The sequence below is a fragment of the Aethalodelphis obliquidens genome, unplaced genomic scaffold (assembly GCF_003676395.1).
Source record: "Aethalodelphis obliquidens isolate GAN/ISIS:26980383/991018 unplaced genomic scaffold, ASM367639v1 scaffold126, whole genome shotgun sequence".
NCBI lineage: Eukaryota > Metazoa > Chordata > Mammalia > Artiodactyla > Delphinidae > Aethalodelphis > Aethalodelphis obliquidens.
This window is the reverse complement of record NW_020838070.1, coordinates 734,825-753,978: the sequence shown is the minus strand read 5'-3', so window position 1 is coordinate 753,978 and position 19,154 is coordinate 734,825. Positions and strand designations below refer to the sequence as shown.

At 53.4% G+C, this 19,154-nt stretch overlaps 1 protein-coding gene across 2 annotated transcripts; it reads left to right on the top strand.

Annotated features, from left to right (window-relative positions):
- The first annotated feature begins 3,688 nt into the window (after positions 1–3,688).
- ITGA2B (integrin subunit alpha 2b) lies at positions 3,689–17,551 on the top strand. Of its 2 annotated transcripts, none has more exons than XM_027098925.1 (30): positions 3,689–4,651; positions 6,196–6,317; positions 6,407–6,504; positions 6,612–6,777; positions 7,061–7,110; positions 7,187–7,232; positions 7,326–7,454; positions 7,802–7,849; positions 8,000–8,043; positions 8,179–8,232; positions 8,376–8,428; positions 8,633–8,844; positions 11,109–11,291; positions 11,546–11,591; positions 11,691–11,795; positions 11,885–11,940; positions 12,034–12,185; positions 12,338–12,463; positions 12,838–12,905; positions 13,063–13,210; positions 13,739–13,831; positions 14,102–14,181; positions 14,494–14,574; positions 14,697–14,793; positions 14,892–15,044; positions 15,146–15,262; positions 15,753–15,866; positions 16,088–16,189; positions 16,404–16,520; positions 17,189–17,300. In XM_027098925.1, exons 1-30 carry the CDS (start codon positions 4,464–4,466, stop codon positions 17,249–17,251), a joined length of 3,111 nt encoding a protein of 1,036 aa, XP_026954726.1. In that variant the 5' UTR covers positions 3,689–4,463; the 3' UTR covers positions 17,252–17,300. The 2 variants fall into 2 exon arrangements, with proteins under 2 accessions (XP_026954726.1, XP_026954727.1); XM_027098926.1 differs by having other exon boundaries at positions 3,695–4,651; positions 17,295–17,551.
- Positions 17,552–19,154: the final 1,603 nt, after the last annotated feature.

Genomic DNA, 19,154 nt, shown 5'->3' with positions numbered 1-19,154 from the left:
GTGTCTTGGAATGTGCACCTCCTTTCCACCCTTCCCCAGATTCTTTTTTTTTTTTTTTTTTTTTTGCCTTGCTGAGCTGCATGCGGAGTCTTAGTTCCCGGACCAGGGATTGAACCCGTGCCCCCTGCAGTGGAAGCGAGGAGTCATAACCACTGGACCACCAGGGAAGTCCCCCAGATTCTCTTCTATTTCTATCCTTTTGCTCATTTTAGATGTACAATCTGTGTGTAGTAGAATGTATGGCAAATAGGTGCTCACTAAATGAGTTTGGAATTTCTAGCTTTGATTTTTGGGATTTTGGATGGACTTCAGGGCAATTGAGATGAGTCACCTGCCTGGCCTTTGCCCTCCAGATGGAGTTTTGTATACCAGAACCAGTCCTGAATTATTCTCCTCAACCCTTTAATACCACTACAGTGCTTGAGAGCTACCTGGTAGAAGGAAGTATGTCCTAATTGTTACTGAGCAGATAAAAGCTTCTATCTACTCTTCTGTATGGAAAAGTCTCAAAAGGCAGGGAAAGTTCAGCATTAAAAGCTAACCATAGATCTGTAGTGATAAATTAGTTTCCTCTCTTCCTCAACCTTCAGGAAGGAACAGTACATGGTCTATTTCTTTCCTACTCTCATACAGCTGTGTTCTCCCCTTGACAAAAGAGTAGCTATTCAACTTGAACCTTGGGTTGGATGCTCAGATCTATTTCTCTAAAATAGAAAAATCCCTGCCCTAAAAAGATGAAAATGAAAAGTGGGAATTCCCGGGAGGTCCAGTGTTTAGGACTCGGCGCTTTCACTGTGGTGGCCCAGGTTCAGTCCCTGGTCAGGGAACTAAAATCCCGCAGGCCACGTGACGGCCAAAATAAAGAAAATGAAAAGTGATTTTTTGAGCAGGCAAGGTGTCAGTGAAAGATGCAGACACGTGTGGAGAGTATGCTGTGTGAAGGTATGTGCAGCTGCCTGATTCCAGTAGGGGTTCTATCTGTCTCAGCTGCCTGGGCTTGCAACATGGAAGTACTCCCTCTTCAACACCCTCAGTGACTAATTCAGGCCTTGTGAACCCTTTCCATTCTTGTTTGCCAGGGATACCTTCACCTCCCCTTTATCTCGTGTCTGAATTATTGCAGCATTTTCCTGGCTGGCCTCCCTGACTCTAGGATCTAAGTCCCTGTCCCATGTAAGCTTACTGGCTTTTCAGAATCAGAGTGCAGTTCATTTTGTACTCATTGCTTCCCAGTAAAATTGTAAGCTCCGAGAGGGAGGGACTGATTCTTATACTTCCTTTTTTCTCTTAATCCCTTAGAATATTTTATGTAGAGTTGAACACATAGTAAACATTTTGATTATGTGTTCAAGAAAGAAAAGCAAAGTAAAATACCACTAGTAACAGGATTATGCATCAGGATTTAGCAAGGAAACATCAAAGATGAAGATTTTTCTGTACATCCTCCACACTGCCAAGCTCAGTGCCAGGCACATAGTAGAAGTTCAATAATTTTTGACTTTATGAAGCCGTAGCATTCATTGGGAAATTCTAGGACTCGGGCTGATGGAACGGGAAAGTGACAGCAATGTGTCAGCACTCCTCTGCCTACTATCAACCCAGCTCTGACCCCAAAGGAACACCCAACAAGGAATAGAATCTTTATTAAATACCAAACTCTCCCTTCCCAAATCTGATCCTACCTGTTTCCAATTTCAGTTAATGATACTACAGTCCTACCAGCCAGCCACCAAAGCTTTGAATTACTTTTGACACCTCCCTACTACACAAAGGAGAGAGCAGAGATAACACATCCAGTTACTGATGTAACTGGATGTGTTATCTCTGCTCTCTCCTTTGTTCCTGCCACCAGTACCCTGGTTCAGGCCTCATCACCTTTAACTGAGAGGATGGTAGATGCCACCCATCTGATCTTCCCACTAAGTCCTGCCTTTTCCAGTTCCTTCTATCCATAGGCAGCTAGTGTAATCCAGACTGGTGCACAATTGATCATGTATCTTATTCCCTGACTTAAAAATTCTTTGATTCTCCATCTCCTATGTATTAAAGTTCAAATTCCTTAAGATATTCAAGGACCTCCAGTGATTAGACCCCAGCCTTCCATTCCACTCTCATGCCCCAGTCCTCCCCTTTAGACACCCTATGTTGACTACTTGCCTTTCTCTATAACTGACCTCTATGTCCATCTCCTGCTCTCTTTGCTTATGTTATTTCCTATGTCTAAAAACCCCTTCATTCTCTTATTTCTTTATTGGCTGAGTCGGGTCTTAGTTGCGGCACTCTGGATCTTTCCTTGCAGCACTCGGGCTTCTCTCTAGCTGTGGCGTGTGGGCTCCAGAGCGTGTGGACTCTAGTTGTGGCCCACGTGGGCTCAGTAGTTGCGGCACTCGGGCTTAGTTGCCCCGCAGCATGTAGGATCTTAGTTCCCCAACCAGGGATCGAGCCGGCGTCCCCTGCATTGCAAGACGGATTCTTAACCACTGGACCACCAGGGAAGTCCCCCTCTTCACTCTCTGACAAAAGGCAATGTAGTGCAATGGTTAAGAACATGAATTCAGACACGAATGTCTTTGACTCCTAGTTTTGCCACTCATTGGCTGTGTAAACTTGGGCTATTTACCTAAAACTCTGTGCCACAGTTTTTGCATTTATAAAATGGGCATAATAGTACTTATTTCATAGGGTTGTTATGATGGAGCAAATAAATGACTTCAGCTAGGCATCATCTCTACCTTTTTCAAGGCATCCTTTACTATCCCTCCACTGCAGTTATATGTGTTCATGTCTTAACTCCCTCTGGACTAAGTTTTTTAAGGATCCTTGACAGTTATCTTTGTATCTCTTCCCACTCAATGCCTTGAACAGAATGAGAATTTATTAAAAATGTTAGTGAAATGTGAGTTAATTTTGGGCTATACAGTATACACCAGTAATACAATACCACTCAGATGAGGACAGTAGGAGGGTGGAAGGTAAGTATATGACTGAGTTGAGTATTATGTGCCTGCCATGAGCTTGGCACTGGGAATTCAGCAGTGAAGAAGGCCCAGACTAAAGTTCAAGGAGCTTCTAACCTAGAAAGGGATAAGATTTTGTGCTGTGTGCTAAGGTGGTGAATTATGAGGGCAAGGGAGGTGCTGAAGGGGTTCCAGAATGGCCTGGGTAGTTGGGCAGGGTAAGATGATGGTTAAGTTTGATCAGAAAATATAGAGCAAAAGGAAATGTGACTGTGTTCTTTACCCCTAGCAGATCTCTTGAATTTCCTTCCTGACAACATGCTTTTTGGGGAAGACATGAGATGCCAATAAGACTTGGCACTCCTCCTCCTCTGAGCATCCATAGAAAATGATCTTTCTGCTCAAAATTATTTCTTTTCTTTCCACTGTGTGAGCCTGCGTTTGCTTCTTCCATCCTCAGTGCCTGCTTCTATTCAGTCTGTCTGTCAGCAACGCCTACAATATGTTGGGCTCTTGGCTAGGGGCTGCAGAAAGGAACCTCACTCTCAAGGGATTCATGGACAAAATCCAGTGAACAGACCATGACTGAACGGTGTGATTGGTGCTGTGCCCATGTGTGTTAGCCTGAGGAGTTGGGGGAGGCAGCCCCTAGGCAATGACCCCACTAGAATCAAGTCTTAATGATTGGACAAAAGCTCTTGTCACCCAAGAAAGAGTGAGGCCTGCCTTCAATTGAACAACTGGTGCAAATCTCAGAGCTTGTGAGCCAGAACACCCTGGAATGACTCCACTTTATCCCCATCTCCTTTCCCCTTCAGCCAAGAGCCATTTGCCACCCCTCCCCCAGCACTGGCTGCATTGCTGTGGCCACATTAAGACTTGGCCCCAGATGGACGATGAGTGAGGAAGCTGTTGTACCAATATGGCTGAGTGAAGCTGCCGAAGGCCCTAGAAGGAGGAAGTGGATAAGTGCCTTATCCAAAAGGATACAGCAGCCTCAGGTCTTATCAGGGGGCAGGAGCTTCCTCACTCCTTCCCCCACCTCTGACCAAGTCACAATGTGCCTCGGCAGTGCAGGCAGCTGTGTGGGGGGAGGAGGAACTATAGAACTGGGGGCTAGAGTGGAGGTGTACAGACCAGCTGGTTCATGATTGCACTATCCCAAGCAGGAAGCAATGGTGGCTTAGACTAGCATGGTGGTAGTGGAAATGGGGTGAAGATTCAAGAGACATAGTTGAAAGGCAGAACCCACAGGACTTGATGATAAAATACTCTCAAAAAAGGGAGGAGTCGACTTTCAGCCATAAGCATCCACCCCCCAGAGTGGCCTCACCCCCTTCCTGGCAATCCTAGAAACCGTATGGGTCCAGGACCTAGAGCCCTTTACTCTGTCTACTACTCAGCAAGTGGGTTTCAGTTTGATAAGAAAAGACTTCCTGTGGTGGAACTGAAAGGAAGAGGAAGGAGCTAACCCATTCCTGCCTAGGAGGTTGTGGGAGAAGGAAGATGGCCAGAGCTTTGTGTCCACTTCATGCCCTCTGGCTTCTGGAGTGGGTGCAGCTGCTCTTGGGACCCGGTGCTGCACCTCCAACCTGGGCCTTGAACCTGGACCCGGTGCGACTCACCTTCTACACAGGCCCCAATGGCAGCTACTTTGGGTTTTCATTGGACTTCTACAAGGACAGCCGTGGGAGGTGAGCCTTGGGGGACTCCCCCACCATCACTGCATCTCTGGGTCTTGAGTTCCCCATTTGTGATAGAGGTTGAGCAAAGCGATTTCTAGGGTCTATTCGGGCTGAGTTCTTGTTAGGAATACTGGGGAGGGACTAGCTCAGGTGAAGGTGTCAACAAGAGGCAGCACTGGGGAGCTGGGCAGAGCAAGGACAAAGGGAAGACAAAAGTTGATGCTTTATTTTTTCCCCAAGGGTCAGTTTTATGACCCACTCCACCCTCATCCTTTTGAAATACAGAGAGGAGCACATGTCTTAAATTGACTTGCAGAACTATGAAATTGTCTATCCACACACCCCCCACCTTGCTTTTCTATTCCAACCCCCTCATCCCCATAAAAATTATAGATAATTGAAAAGAAGCAATAGGGCATTCATGGTTGGGATGGATCAGGCTGCAAAATCAGACAGCTAAGATTAGAGTCCTGGCTCTTCCTCTTGATGGGAACTACCCTGAGCTAGTTACTTATTGAAGTGGACACTAATGTCCAGCTTCAGGGAGCGGCAATGGCAGATGGCCTTCAAGTATCAGCCCCTTGGGAAATTTCCTCTGCTGAAGAGAGCCACCTCCCCCAAAGCTCCCCCACTTCCAAATGTGGCCTAGGAACAATGACTGATCGATGAGGAGTGTGGAGAGAGGGGAAAGGTAAAGGTCCGGCTCTCTCACCTCAACTCCAGACAGTTCAGAAGGGTCCTTCTAGCTCCAGAGTTCCCAGGGCATTAGCCCATGGCTGTTACTGGGCCTGAATCTCAGCTCCGCTCCCTCCTCTGCCCACTCGTGCTTCTTTCCCCTCCTTTCCACAGATATGGGTCTCATGGGCATTACTTAAACATTCTGCAGACTAAAAAAAAAAAATTATAGCATTTTTTGGAGCACTTGTTATGTATTATTTGGGTGGCACTGTGCTGAATGCTCCTCTTACATTTATTTCATTTACTTCTGACAGCATTTATTGGTTGGTATTGTCCACCTTTTATATACGGTACAGCTGTGATTTGAACCTAGATCTACTAGAGTCCTCAGAGGTGTCAGCACCCCACCACCCACTTTAGAGGTGACCACTAGCTTAATTCTTCGCCGTTAAAACTCACCCTCAGGAAGGGATCTGATAACAGTTCAGACAGACATATTAGGGTGCATATAAACCCATGACTTTTGGCGGCAGGTGTTGGGGAATGTAGTTGTGTAAAGAGTTTAGGAGGTCTCTAAAGGCAAGGATATCAAACCCCTGGTGTTCAAATCGAACCAGATGGTTATGGTCTCAGCTTTACCCTTAATTCCGCGGGTTGCTGTGGGCATACGATTTCCCTCGCTGGAAGACAGTTTCACTGACCATAAAATGAAAAGACTGGCCTCTATGGTCTGTGAGGTTTCATTGAGGAAAAGATGACCCAGGGACCCCGCCCCGCCAAGGCACACTGCCCTCCCGGGTAGTGCTCCCAGCGCGGGCACTGGGGAATGCGGTACGCCGGAATCCGCGCAGCTCTCACCTAGCTTTCTTATGCAGCGTGTCCATCGTGGTGGGCGCCCCACGGACCCTGGGCCGCAGCCAGGAGGAGACAGGCGGCGTTTTCCTGTGCCCCTGGAAGGCCGAGGGCGACCAGTGTACCTCGCTGCCCTTCGACCTCAGTGAGTCTCGCACAAGGAGGGAAAGGGAGGGGCTACAGGGAGAGCGGACAGCTGGGCTTCAGCACCCCACCCCTTCTTGTGCCCTCCAGATGATGAGACGCGAAGCGCAGGCACCCAAACTTTCCAAACCTTCAAGGCCCGTCAAGGACTAGGGGCGTCGGTCGTTAGTTGGAGCGACATCGTTGTGGTGGGCGCTACGGGACTGGGCTCAGGGAGCAGACAGAGGGCGGGGACACGTGGAGGGGGGGAACCCGAGTCCCGCCCCTTCCCCACTCTCCTGTGGCCCTGCTTCAGGCCTGCGCCCCCTGGCAGCACTGGAACGTCCTGGAAAAGGCCGAGGAGGCTGAGAAGACGCCCGTAGGTGGATGCTTCGTGGCTCAGCTGCAGAACAGCGGCCGCGCAGAGTACTCACCCTGCCGGGCCAACATCATGAGCCGGGTTTACCAGAAAAATTACTTCAGTGAGCTCTGCTCTCCGTTTTGGCTCCGCCCACTCGCGGTGGTTTAGCCCCGCCCTTAATCTGATCCTTCCCTCCCACCAGCTCCCCAAACCCTGCTTTCAGCCTGGCATCGCCCAGTGACCCAGCTCCTGGCTCCACCCCGCACGCCCCCGGCCCGGGAGCCGCTTAAAGGCCACGCCACCGTATTACCCCGGGGCCCCGCCCCCATATGACTCCACCTCCCGGCCCCGCCCAGGCCCCAGGGCCTGCTTCTTCACAGACCCTTCCTTCTTGCCTCCTCTAGGCGGAGACAAGCGCTACTGTGAAGCCGGCTTCAGCTCCGTGGTCACTCAGGCGAGTAAGGATCATAAACGGCGTGGGGGAGGCTCCCAAACAGGAACCCCTCTCACCTCCAGGGCTTCCTTTTCAGGCTGGGGAGCTGGTGCTTGGGGCCCCTGGCGGCTACTATTTCCTAGGTACGTGCCCATCCGTACACCTCCCTCCCTTCTCTCGGCCTGGGTAGACCCCAGGCGTCTGGGGCCCCACATCAGCTGTCCCTCGCTCCCTAGGTCTCCTGGCGCGGGCTCCAATTGCCGATATCATCTCGAGTTACCGCCCGGGCACCCTCTTGTGGCACGTGCCCACCCAGCAGCTCACCTTCGACTACAGCCACCCAGAGTACTTCGACGGCTACCGGGGTAACCCTGGCACCTCCCTTCGAGGCTTCCCAGCACTCTAAGTGTCACCGCCGGTCACGTCCTGCCCCTGTGGGAACTCCCCCTTGCCAGCCCTGGCTGGCCAGCTCCAGCGCTAAGGCGTCCCCATCCTCTGCTCCCGCAGCTCCCCTTCCCCACCCTCTGCAGACCGCCCAGCTCCCATACACCCCACCTCGACCTCCCGCCCTGGATTCGCTTCACGGCCTAGGGCAGGTCTCGGTGGCCTCGATTTTCCCGTCTACACAATGCAGGATTTAGACAGTCTCCTCCCTCCCGGCCCCCTCCTTGCTTCACCCTCCCGGAAAGGCTAATTCGCGCTGTGTCTTCAGGGTACTCGGTGGCTGTAGGCGACTTCGACGGGAATTCAAACACTACAGGCAAGAAATTCGCTTAGGGGCGGGGGTTGGGGAAGCCCGGGAAGGAGCACCTCCAAGACCCGCGCCGAAATCTCCCTGGGATGAGGAATGGCGGGCGGGAGGCGGGTAGAGATTCCAAGGACCTCACTGGCTGGGCTCGGCTCTCCCCAGAGTTTGTCGTCGGTGCCCCTACCTGGAGCTGGACCCTGGGAGCGGTGAGTGCCCTCTGCCCACCGCTCAGTGTCCCGAAGGCACTGACTTTACTCTTCAGCCTGATACCCCCAACCTAAACCTCCTGCCCTTCTGCGGCGGGGGCGACAATGACGCGCTCCTGTGCGTTGTCCGCGCAGGTGGAAATTTTGAGCTCGTACCACCAGACGCTGCACCGGCTGCATGGAGAGCAGGTGGGGGTCGGGTCCCCTTGTGGGGTGGCCAAGGCTGGGGGATTGAGACCCTAGAATATTCCGCGGGACATGGTGGGGGCAAAGTCCAAGAGAGGGTACCGAGTCCGGGGACAGAAAGTAAGGTGCGGCCGGGCTTCCTGCAGATGGCTTCGTATTTCGGGCACTCAGTGGCCGTCACTGACGTCAACAGGGACGGGTGAGAAGCTGGGCGCCCCCACCCCTACCCAGTTGGGTCCCAAATTACCAGAGGCGTTGACTGCCCTCGGTCTCCTCCTTTCCTAGCCCTCACTCCCACGTGACCACCGAGGGCAGCGGGAAGGCGAGGGTGGGCGAGATTGGGCTCTGGCCCGCAGCGTCCCCCTAGCCCCCCTCCCCACATAACCACCCGTCGGGCCTGCAGGAGGCATGACCTCTTGGTGGGCGCGCCACTGTACATGGAGAGCCGTGCTGACCGTAAGCTGGCCGAGGTGGGGCGCGTGTACTTGTTCCTGCAGACTCGAGGCCCTCACGCGCTGGGCGCCCCCAGCCTCCTGCTGACCGGCACGCAGCTCTATGGGCGATTTGGCTCAGCCATCGCGCCTCTGGGCGACCTCAACCGGGATGGCTACAACGGTAAGGGATGAGAGGAGCCCCACTTGCTACACAGGGGTTTACAGCCACAGTGATCATGGATTTGACCCGAGGGCAGCAGGAGCCAGGAAGGGCTTTGAGCAGGAGAGAGTTAAAGGAGACTCAGTGGGGTTTGTTTGCATTAGTCCAGGCAAAAGGTGGTGACCGCCCAGATGTGGGCTTTGGCGGCGGAGTTAGAGATGAAGGTGATTGCAAGATATTTACTACTTAGATTATTAGGACTTGATGGGTGAATGGATGTGGGGTTAAGAGAGAGAGAAATTGGGTGGGTGATGGTTCTCTTCACTGCCTGGAACTCAAGCCATGCAACAAGTCTGGGGTGAGATCAGCAATTCAGCTCTGGACTTGTTTGATTTTTTTTTTTTTTTTTGGCTGTGCCGTGTGGCTTGCGGGATCTTAGTTCCCTGACCAGGGACTGAACCCGGGCCTCTGGCAGTGAGAGCATCGTGTCCTAACCACTGGACTGCCAGGGAATTCTCTGTACTTGTTTGATCTTGAAGGGCTTGGGAGCATTAGGCAGATGTATCCAGAGAACATCTGGGTGTGGCTTCCCCCACTTCCAGCAGAGAGGTCTGAGCGGGAGATAGGGGATTGGGGAGAGTCAATGAGCTCCTGGGAGCTTGCGAAGTGTGAAGAGGCCCAGGACAGAGCCCTAGGGAGCAAGAGCACTTAGGGGACTCCCAGAGAAAGTGAGTCTGGAAAGGAGACAGAGGAATGTTCAGAGAGGTAGGAGGGAAACCAGGAGATCTGATAGCCCAGAACTCAAAGGAAGAGTGCTTTAAGCCGGAGGAAGTTGGGTCAGTGGCTCCAGATGCTGCTGAGAGGTACAATTAGATGGGGCTGGAGAAGTAAGTATTCATGGGCTTTAACAAGAAGGAGGTCATTGGTGACAGTGACAAGAACCGATTCAGGGCTGGGTAGGGACCAAAGCCAGAATGCCAGGAGACAAGGTATGAATGGAGGGGAAGAACTGATGGCAGCCAGGGTAGACCACTCTTTCAACCAGTTTGTGAACGGAAAAAGAGAAAGGTGATTACTGAAAGGAGATGAGGGTCGAGGGAAGGTTATTTTAATTTCAAAGAATATGGAGTAAGTTGAATGTGGAGGAAAATGATCTTATGGGGAAATGGGGGCATGCAGTGAGCTGGAGGAGGGTCCCTGCAATGCCTGAGGGAGGCAGGGGTGGGATGCTCAGCCCAGTGGCAGGTGTAGGAGGGACACCTATTCCAGGGTCATATGGGGAGAGGAGGAAAAAGTGGGTGTGGAGTTATAACACAACAGTTGGGCTGCTTCTCTTTGTGAATGAAGTGGGGGGCTAGGAGCTTGACTGAGTGGAGAAGGTTTGAAACAGGTGCTGAGCAGAAAACGCCAAGGGACTGCTGGGCAGCACCAAGGTCCCTAGTGAAGGCTGGAGGTCAGGAATTCATGGTGCTCCATATGGTGGGGTCTGGCCAGGCTTGCCCAGGACTGGCAATGGGGCAGGATGGCTGAGGATACAGTGAGGGTGACTGAATGATCAGAAAATAAATGAAGAGATGAGGAAGCCAAAGGTCAGGAGACAGTGGAGGCCCAGGGCCTGAGGACGAGACTGGTCTGATGGTCTATTTGGATGAATTCTGTGTACCTCGATCAGAAAAATCAATAAAGATTTTTAAAAGAAAACAACTGCACAGGAAACATAGCATAAAGTCAGAAGACAAAGGAAAGACAATTACAACATATATATCAAAGATTTGAATTGCTGTCACATGCAAAGAATTCTTACAGATTAATAAGATTATGATGATTATTAAACTTTCAAGAGTGATCTTAAAAGTTATTAGTGATGACGAGCCCATGGTATGACTGTGGATTTGCATGGTGGGAGTGGAATGGGGTGAAGACCCCCAGGTGAAGAAGGGGCAAATATTTAATAGGTCTTGGTTACTTAATCTTCTGGGACTCTATTTTCTCATCTAAAATGGGAATAATAATGCCTAATTTTCAGGATTAAGTGAAATCGTGTCATTATATTTTCCTCAATAGGTAGTGAGGGCTGTTATTGTTTTTACAATAATCGAACTTGATGGGTCTCCCTCCTACCCAATTGTAAACTCCTGGAGGGCGGGGCAGCTCTCTCCTTGACCCAGACCTCTGCATTCCTCTCCCGGTCCCCTGGAGTCTGCCTAGAGAAGGAGCTCAGGAAAGTTTTACATCTGGAGAGACTGGATAACAAACAGCCACCCCCTTTCTGTTGCTCCTTCCAGATGTTGCTGTGGCCGCCCCCTATGGGGGTCCCAGCGGTCGAGGCCAAGTGTCGGTGTTCCTGGGTCAGAGTGAGGGACTTAACTCACACCCTTCCCAGGTCCTGGACAGCCCCTTCCCCACAGGCTCTGGCTTTGGCTTCTCCCTTCGAGGTGCCACAGACATCGATGACAATGGATACCCAGGTGCCCCTGGACTGCCTCCAGCTAGACAGGAAGGGCTCTTGGGCATTAGCTGGAGATGCTGAGACACAGCCAGGGGCTTGAACCTGACCTGGTGCCCGACTGAGAGCTCTGACCTGTCTGTGGGGCTGGGGGGCCAGAACAAACCTTCTATGGGGGTGGTAGTGTGGGGAAGTGCTGGGAAGATGAGGTGAGGACGCCATACCCCCTCTAATTAACAATTCTGACACCTCCCTTCCTTCCCACAATGTCCATAGACCTGCTGGTGGGAGCTTACGGGGCCAACAAGGTGGTTGTGTACAGGTGAGCACTGACTCCAGGGGCGGGGAGAGGGAGGACCCACACCATCAGAGGAGACTAGGCCAGGCGGGGCCACAAGGCAAGCTTCCTGCATCCCACCAGGGCTCAGCCAGTGGTGATGGCCACTGTCCAGCTTCTGGTGCAAGATTCGCTGAATCCTGCTGTGAAGAATTGTGTCCTGCCCCTGACCGAGACACCAGTGAGCTGGTGAGGAGACAGAGGGCCTGGGCCAGGCAGGATCTGGGACCTCAGTGTGGGGACCCTATAGCCCCTGAGCCCCATTCACATCTTTGCAGCTTTAACATCCAGATGTGTGTGGGAGCCACTGGACACAACGTTCCCAAGAAGCTGCGTGAGTGGCACCATGGGGACAGGAGGGAGGTGGACCTGGGCTCCCCTGGAGGCTGGCCGGGGAGACCCTGACTCTCCCTGCTTGCCCGGCCAGACCTAAATGCTGAGCTGCAGCTGGACCGGCAGAAGCCCCGCCAGGGCCGGCGGGTGCTACTGCTGGCCTCTCAACAGGCGAGCACCGTCCTGGGCCTGGATCTGAGCGGAAGGCACGGCCCCACCTGCCACACCACCAAGGCCTTCCTCCGAGTATGCCCGGCTGGGAATGGGCAAGGCTGGGTGTGCAGAGCCTGTTCATCCAGCCCTGGGGCATTGGGCTGGGTGCTGCACGGGGTGGTCAGGGGGACACACGTATGAGGGTACATGGTAGCAAGATGGCCTGACTCTTGCCCCCTCACTAGGATGAGGCCGACTTCCGGGACAAGCTGAGCCCCATCGTGCTCAGCCTCAATGTGTCCCTGCAGCCTGAGAAGGATGGACTAGCCCCTGCTCTCATGTTGCACGGAGACACCCACATCCAGGAACAGGTAGGGGTGGGCAGGTGCAGGCAAGGGAGGTGGAGGACCCCTCCACCCAGAAAGTCAGGGTTAGGGTTAGTGTCCAAATCATATTGTGAACACCTCTAATCTCTGATGTTACTCTCAACCCTGCTGAAAACCCCCAAATCTCAATATCCCCTATACCCTCATGTAAACCCCAAATGTCGATGTCACCTCTAAACTCTGATATAAACCCGTAAACCCTGATGTCATTATCAAAGCCCTGACATCATCCCAAACCCTGATGCAAACCCCCAAGCTCTGACGTCATCTCCAACCTCCTTTTCCTTCTCAGACCTTCTAATTCCCTAAGCCCTGATGTGCCCCCAAACTTACCCACACACCTGATGTGCCCCCTCTAGACCCGCATCATTCTGGACTGTGGGGAAGACGACCTGTGTGTGCCACAGCTCCAGCTCACTGCCAGCGTGTGAGGAGACCGCCCGCCCTACCCAACCCTGGCCCTGTCTACCCCTATGACACCCCCTCCCCACCTGGCTCCTGATACTCTGTCCTCAGCCCCTCTCCTCCTCCCAGACCCTGGGCTTGGACCCAGCCTCCTCGGCTTTACTCCTTTCTCCCCACAGGACAGGCTCCCCGCTCCTCGTTGGAGCCGATAACGTGCTGGAGCTGCAGATGGAAGCGGCCAACGAGGGTGAGGGTGCCTACGAGGCCGAGCTGGCCGTGCACCTGCCTCCAGGTGCACACTACATGCGGGCCCTCAGCAACATCGAGGTGAGGCCCCCACCCCGGGGCACAGTCGGGGACCTGGAAGGTGCAGGAGCCTTGCTTCTCATCTCCCACCTGAGAGCTCCCACTTCTCTTATGCCTTCCTTTAAAAGCTGTGATTTTTTTTTTCTTTTTAATTCGGAAGAGAACATTTGCTAATAGCAAAAAATTCAAGAACTCAATTATAAAACCCAAACCAAAAATGGCTCAGGAAATAAATGTTAACAGGAACCTCTGTTAACATTTGGTGAATTTCCTTCCAGTCTTTTTTCTCAGCATCAACATTTTATTTATTTATTTTATTGACATAGTTTATAATAATGGGGTTATACTCCATGTAATGCTTTGTGGGTTTTATTTCCAAAAAAAAAAAATCATTAAAAAGAGTAAGGTGCTGCAGTAATACATAAAGTGGAATGTGACAGTCCTTGAACTCCCACCCTGGCATCCTCCTCTCCCTGACTTTCCAAGGGAGCTTAACTATATATGGGATGCTCTGTAACCATCTTCCTTCTCGGGACTGCCTCTCTGAAGGGCTTTGAGAGGATCATCTGTAACCAGAAGAGGGAGAATGAGACCAAGGTGGTGCTGTGTGAGCTGGGCAACCCCATGAAGAGGAACGCCCAGGTGAGGCCGCCCAGTCCTGGGTGCTGGGTCTCCTCCACCAGGGGTTCATAGACAGCTGGGTTTTAGGGGCTGGGTTTGGAGTCAGATGGCTCCAGGCTAGAATCCTGGTCCTCCCACTCCCTAGCTGTGTGTTCTTGGGTGAGTGACACCCTTTCTGAGTGGGCTTCTGAACAAAATGGAGGTAATAATGGTGACCTTGGAGGATGAGGGCCACAGGCCACATTCAGAGTGGGCATTTGGGCAGTGACTTTGGCTCTCCCCATGTCTCAGATAGGAATCACGATGTTAGTGAGTGTGGGGAACCTGGAAGAGGCTGGGGAGCACGTGTCCTTCCGGCTGCAGATCAGGAGGTACTAGACTGGGAAGCACTCCATTTCCCTATCTGATCTCCACACAGAGACCCTCAGACACCCTCCATACATAAGGGTCTTCTGGGATGCCTGCTCTTTAGACTTCCCTCTTCCCTTTCTTCCTCAGAGACTTGTTTCTGAGTTTTGGAGCCCTAGGGGAAGTTCTTGTCTAGGTCTAACTTTAGTGTGGCATGCTGTTTGTGGAGTTAGCTCTTCCTGAGACCTCTGAAATTCTGGCCCAGCCCCAGAGAGTCCTCGTGTTCACTGGCCTGGTGTCCCTGATCTGTCTCTCCTCATCCCCCTCCCTTACAGCAAGAACAGCCAGAATCCAAACAGTGAGATGGTGATGCTGGATGTGCCAGTTCGGGCAGAGGCCCATGTGGAGCTGAGAGGGTGAGAGGCCAGGGATGGAAAAGGGAGTTGGTAGGCACAGCCCTAAGGTTCCGGGGTCCTGGGCAAAGCCCCCCGCCAAGTCAGGGGATCAAGCTCACTCTGGGAGTGTCGGGCCCCTGCAGGAACTCCTTTCCAGCCTCCCTGGTGGTGGCAGCAGAAGAAAGCAAGAGAGAGAACAGCTCGGACAGCTGGGGCCCCAAAGTGGAGCACACCTACGAGGTAGGGAGGAGCCTCCGCGCCCCAGGCTGGAGTGGGCGGGCCCCAGGGGCTGGGCTAGGTGCCGAGCCTCCTAACATCCTGCCGCCACCACCCGCCAGCTCCACAACAATGGCCCTGGTGCTGTAAACGGCCTCCGCCTCAACCTCCGCCTCCCCGGCCAGTCCCAGCCCTCCGACCTTCTCTACATCCTGGATATACAGCCCCGGGGAGGCCTTCAGTGCTCCCCACAACCATCTCCCAACCCCCTCAAGGTGAGAGCCTGGGTGAGTCCTCAGCCCAACAAACAGGGCCCCTCTAGGAGGGCTGGGAGATGGGCAGAGTGTCGGACCTGATGGCCTCTTTGCCTCCTCAGCTGGACTGGGGGCTGCCCACCTCCAGCCCTTCCCAGGCCTATCACAAGCGGGACCGCAGACAGGCGCTCCTGCCGGAGCAGGAGCAGCCCTCGAGGCTTCAAGGTCCAGTTTTTGTGGTGAGCAGGTTCTGTGGTCTCCAGCTGCGGCCTCCCTGGCGCCCAGGGGCAGAGGGGATGGGAGGCAGGGACGGAGAGGGGCGGGGGGTGTGATGTAGGCCTCGTGTGGGCCACCGTGGTCCCACAGAGTCCTCCAAGTGAATAGGAAGGCTTGTGCTGGGCTTGTGTCTGGGGCAGGGTGGGGGGCACTTGCATATTTTAAGGTTTCCAGTACATTGAAGAAAATGAATAAATGCCAAAGCAGGTTTACAGAAAGGCTGGGTATTGAACGCTGTGTGATTGACCCACTTCTTTCCTCCCTCTCCCTGCATCTCCGGGACTGTGGGAGCAATCTCATTCAGAGATAACGTCCCAAGCTTGAATTTGAGTCCCTTCCCGAGGAGGAGGCCCGGCATGAGCTCCCTAACCCCCCAGCCCCCTCTGTCTTGGGTCCTACGGTGAGAGGGTGATGGGTCAGGAGGGGCTGGGGACCAATGACACATCCCCTCAGAGCTGCGATTCGGCGCCCTGTACTGTGGTGCAGTGTGAGCTGCAGGAGATGGCGCGCGGGCAGCGGGTCATGGTCACGGTGCTGGCCTTCCTGTCGCTGCCCAGCCTCCGAAAGGTGGGCCGGGATGCGGGCGGGCGGGCGGGGCCCTCTGGAGGCGGGCACTGAGTGTGTTGGGGGAGGGCGGGGCTTCGGGGGCGGGAGAGAGTGAGGGCAGAGTTTACTTTGGAGGGGACGGGGTTAGGCTGGGGGCAGATCTCCCCAGAGGGGAGTCTGGGGCCGGTACTCCCGCAACCAATAGGCCTCGTGTAAATGGCTTTCACCGCCACCCCATCCAGAGGCCCCTGGATCAGTTTGTGCTGCAGTCGCACGCTTGGTTCAACGTCTCCTCCCTTCCCTACGCCGTGCCCGCCCTCAGCCTGCCCAGCGGGGAAGCTCTGGTGAGTGTGGAAGGATGGTGGCAGAAAGGGCTCCCGCGGGTCTCCCATTGGCCTTCCCCTGTGTCCCTGCCCAGCAGGATGGGGGCGGGGCCTCCCTGGGTCTGCGGGCTGGGACAAGTAGGTGGCTTAGCTGGGGGTCACCAGCCCTGCAAGTCTGAGTCTTTGGGAAGGTCTGCATCCCGGTGACTGAGGAGACCCGCGGGTCTCCCCTCAGGTGCAGACACAGCTGCTTCGGGTCTTGGAGGAGAGAGACATTCCGATCTGGTGGGTGCTGCTAGGCGTGCTGGGTGGCCTGCTGTTGCTCACGTTCCTGGTCCTGGCCATGTGGAAGGTGAGGCGGGAAGGGAGGGTGGGTTTCGGGGTGGGGGGGAACCCCGCAGGGAGGCAGAGGGAGATGGTGGCCCAGGTAGGTGACCCAGGGTCCATCTGATCTCCGTCTCCACTATTAGAATGTCACTCTCTAGAGGACCTCTTCCAGGTCACAGATCCCTGGGAGAGGTGGCACCTGAAGAAACTCTAAGGCCTTTAGACCCATTCCCTCTGAGGGCAGGAGTCCCAGGGAATGAGCCCTGCCTTCAGGAATCCATTGGCCACCGAGAAGGACAGGGTTCACCTCCTCCCTGCTCTGTCCTCTCCCCCGCCCCCGACTGAGGTGGGAGACCCAGGTCTGATCCAGACCCCGCTTCCTGCTCCTTGTGAGGCCCTGCTGGGTCACTCCCTCCTCTGCGCCCGGACAACATGTGAGCCGTTCTCAAACTCACGTGTCCAAACCCTGGAAAGCCATAGTGCTTTTAGGGAAAACCACACATTAGACTTATAATAATCAAATATATACCATCACACACTTGAGTCATATAGAGACATAATCATCAGTACTTAAGAAAAATTCAGGCAAGAAGAAACAAAACATTAAAAAAATTTTGTTACCTGCATTATCTCTAAATGGGGAAAGGCCTCCATTTGATCGTATAGTGGGGTTTGTGTTCTGTGCTGGTCCAGGACGAGGACCTCGTGACGGGCTGGTTTCCAGCATACATCCTCCACTGCTGCTCTGGGGCCTAAAGATCACCTTTACACCCTGTCCCCGGCCCCTGTGCACCCCCAGGTTGGCTTCTTCAAGCGGAATCGGCCACCCTTACAAGAAGATGACGAAGAGGAGTGATGAGCCCATGCATCTCTGTCCTAGCAGGAAGGCTGGGGGTGATGCCTGCTCTGTCCCTTCTTCTCCAGCAAGTACCCCCAGCTCTGGTCACCCATGGGTTGGAGCTGTTTCATGGCGGGCTCCTGATGTCCTTCCCCACCCATCAGAGCCAGGTCAGCCCTTTCCTGCTGCCTAATAAAGAGGTTGAGTCCCAACCCCCAGCATGATGCCTCCTCTTGGGGTCAGAGGAGGAGAGGGGGCCTGAGGTGACGTTGGGATGGGGAATCTAGGGCTGGCAGAAGTGTGAGCAGAGAGGGTCTCTGCCAGGGCAAAGGGTGCGAATTACTGTCTTTGGGGAGCGTCAGGGAGTAGAGAGTGGGGGTGGAACAAGGGAGAAAGGGTGGCAAAGCCTCCAAGTGAGACTGGAGGGGGGTGGGGTGTCAGGGTGACTGGGTGGGATGGGGGTTGGGAGCATCGAGAAGGCAGGCTGCGTCCCTGGTGGGTGGCTATAAACAATATTTTTTCCATGATTTTGAGGGAATCAAACCTCAAGATGATCTGAGATTTGGAGAAATAACACACTGTCCCCACTCATAAAAGAAGGCGCCTAAAGCTGTGCTCAGAGTGAGGAGGGGCAGAAGGAGACTGAGCAGCCCTCAGTCTGAGGAAGGCAGAGTCACGGCAGGGGTGGAGAGCAGGCATTGCTCTCCGGCCACCTGCTGTTTGCTGTTCTTTCTTCCCCGCCAAGGGGAAGGGTCTTCAGTTAGGAACCAGGGCACAGGTGGGGAGCTCACAGGAGGGCTGGGAGTGGAAGACAGCTGTCCCACCGCAGAGACTGGAGTCAGCGGATAGAGGTGGGGGGTCCTCTTGGAGACCTGAGAGGTTGTTGGTTCATGAGTTCAGTATTTATTGAGCACCATGGACCTGGTACTGTTCCAGTGCTGGGGTGGAGCAGTGGACAAAACAAGGTCCCTGAGCTCATGGAATTTACATTCAACCAGGAGTAAAGAATAAACAAATTAATGTATGGTCAGTGGCAGTCAATGCTGGGAGTTGAAATAAAGATAAGGAGATAGTGATCGAATTCAGTGGGTGTTGGGAGAGGGCTGACATTTTAGGGAGAGTAGTCAGGGAAGGTCTCTCTAATGAGGTGAGCAGAGAGATGAATGAATGAAGCAGGCGGCTGGAGAGAATAAAGTGTTCTAGACAGAAAGAGCAGCCAATGAAGAGGCCTGAAGTGGGAGCAGGCTTGATGTATTCAAGTAAAAGAAAGGAGGCCCCTGAGCTGGAGGCAGGAGAGGGGTCCAGACGAGGTCAGGGGTGGGGGCAGGGAGGCAGCACCTTGTGGCTGTGGCCATGGGGAAGACTTTGGACTTGATGCTAAGTGTTGGGGGAAGCCACTGATACACAGACTTACCTCACAAGAGCTGCTGGTACTTGATTTTACCCAAAGGGGTAAAAGGTAAATTCTGAAAAGAAGAGAACAATTTGGCATCCATGCATGGCAAGTTCCAGAACAGGTTTCTAGTTGTGTGACTGTGACCATTTAGGAAAAGAGTAAGCTGTGATCCTTGAACACCAGCCAAACTCCCTCTCCCCTCCACCATTGTAATTGGATGGCCCCAGACAATTTATCTTGATCCAGCAAAGCATTTGGCATTTGTCCTTATAAACAAGACAGAAATGTGAGCTGAATGATAGAGACTCAGATTTAAAACTGAACAATTTTGATAAAGCTGAAGGTGATCTCTATGGGGGTGTCCCAAAGCTCCGTCCTTCCGATGCCTGTGATTGTCATGAGTCCCTTGAATGGAGGCAGCGAAG

Bases quoted from the DNA above. Each gene is read 5' to 3' on its own strand.
- ITGA2B (XM_027098925.1), top strand. From the start codon at position 4,464: ATGGCCAGAGCTTTGTGTCCACTTCATGCCCTCTGGCTTCTGGAGTGG. The intron at 4,652-6,195 runs GTGAGCCTTGGG...TTTCTTATGCAG, and splicing joins TACAAGGACAGCCGTGGGAG to CGTGTCCATCGTGGTGGGCG. The intron at 13,832-14,101 runs GTGAGGCCGCCC...CCCATGTCTCAG, and splicing joins CCATGAAGAGGAACGCCCAG to ATAGGAATCACGATGTTAGT.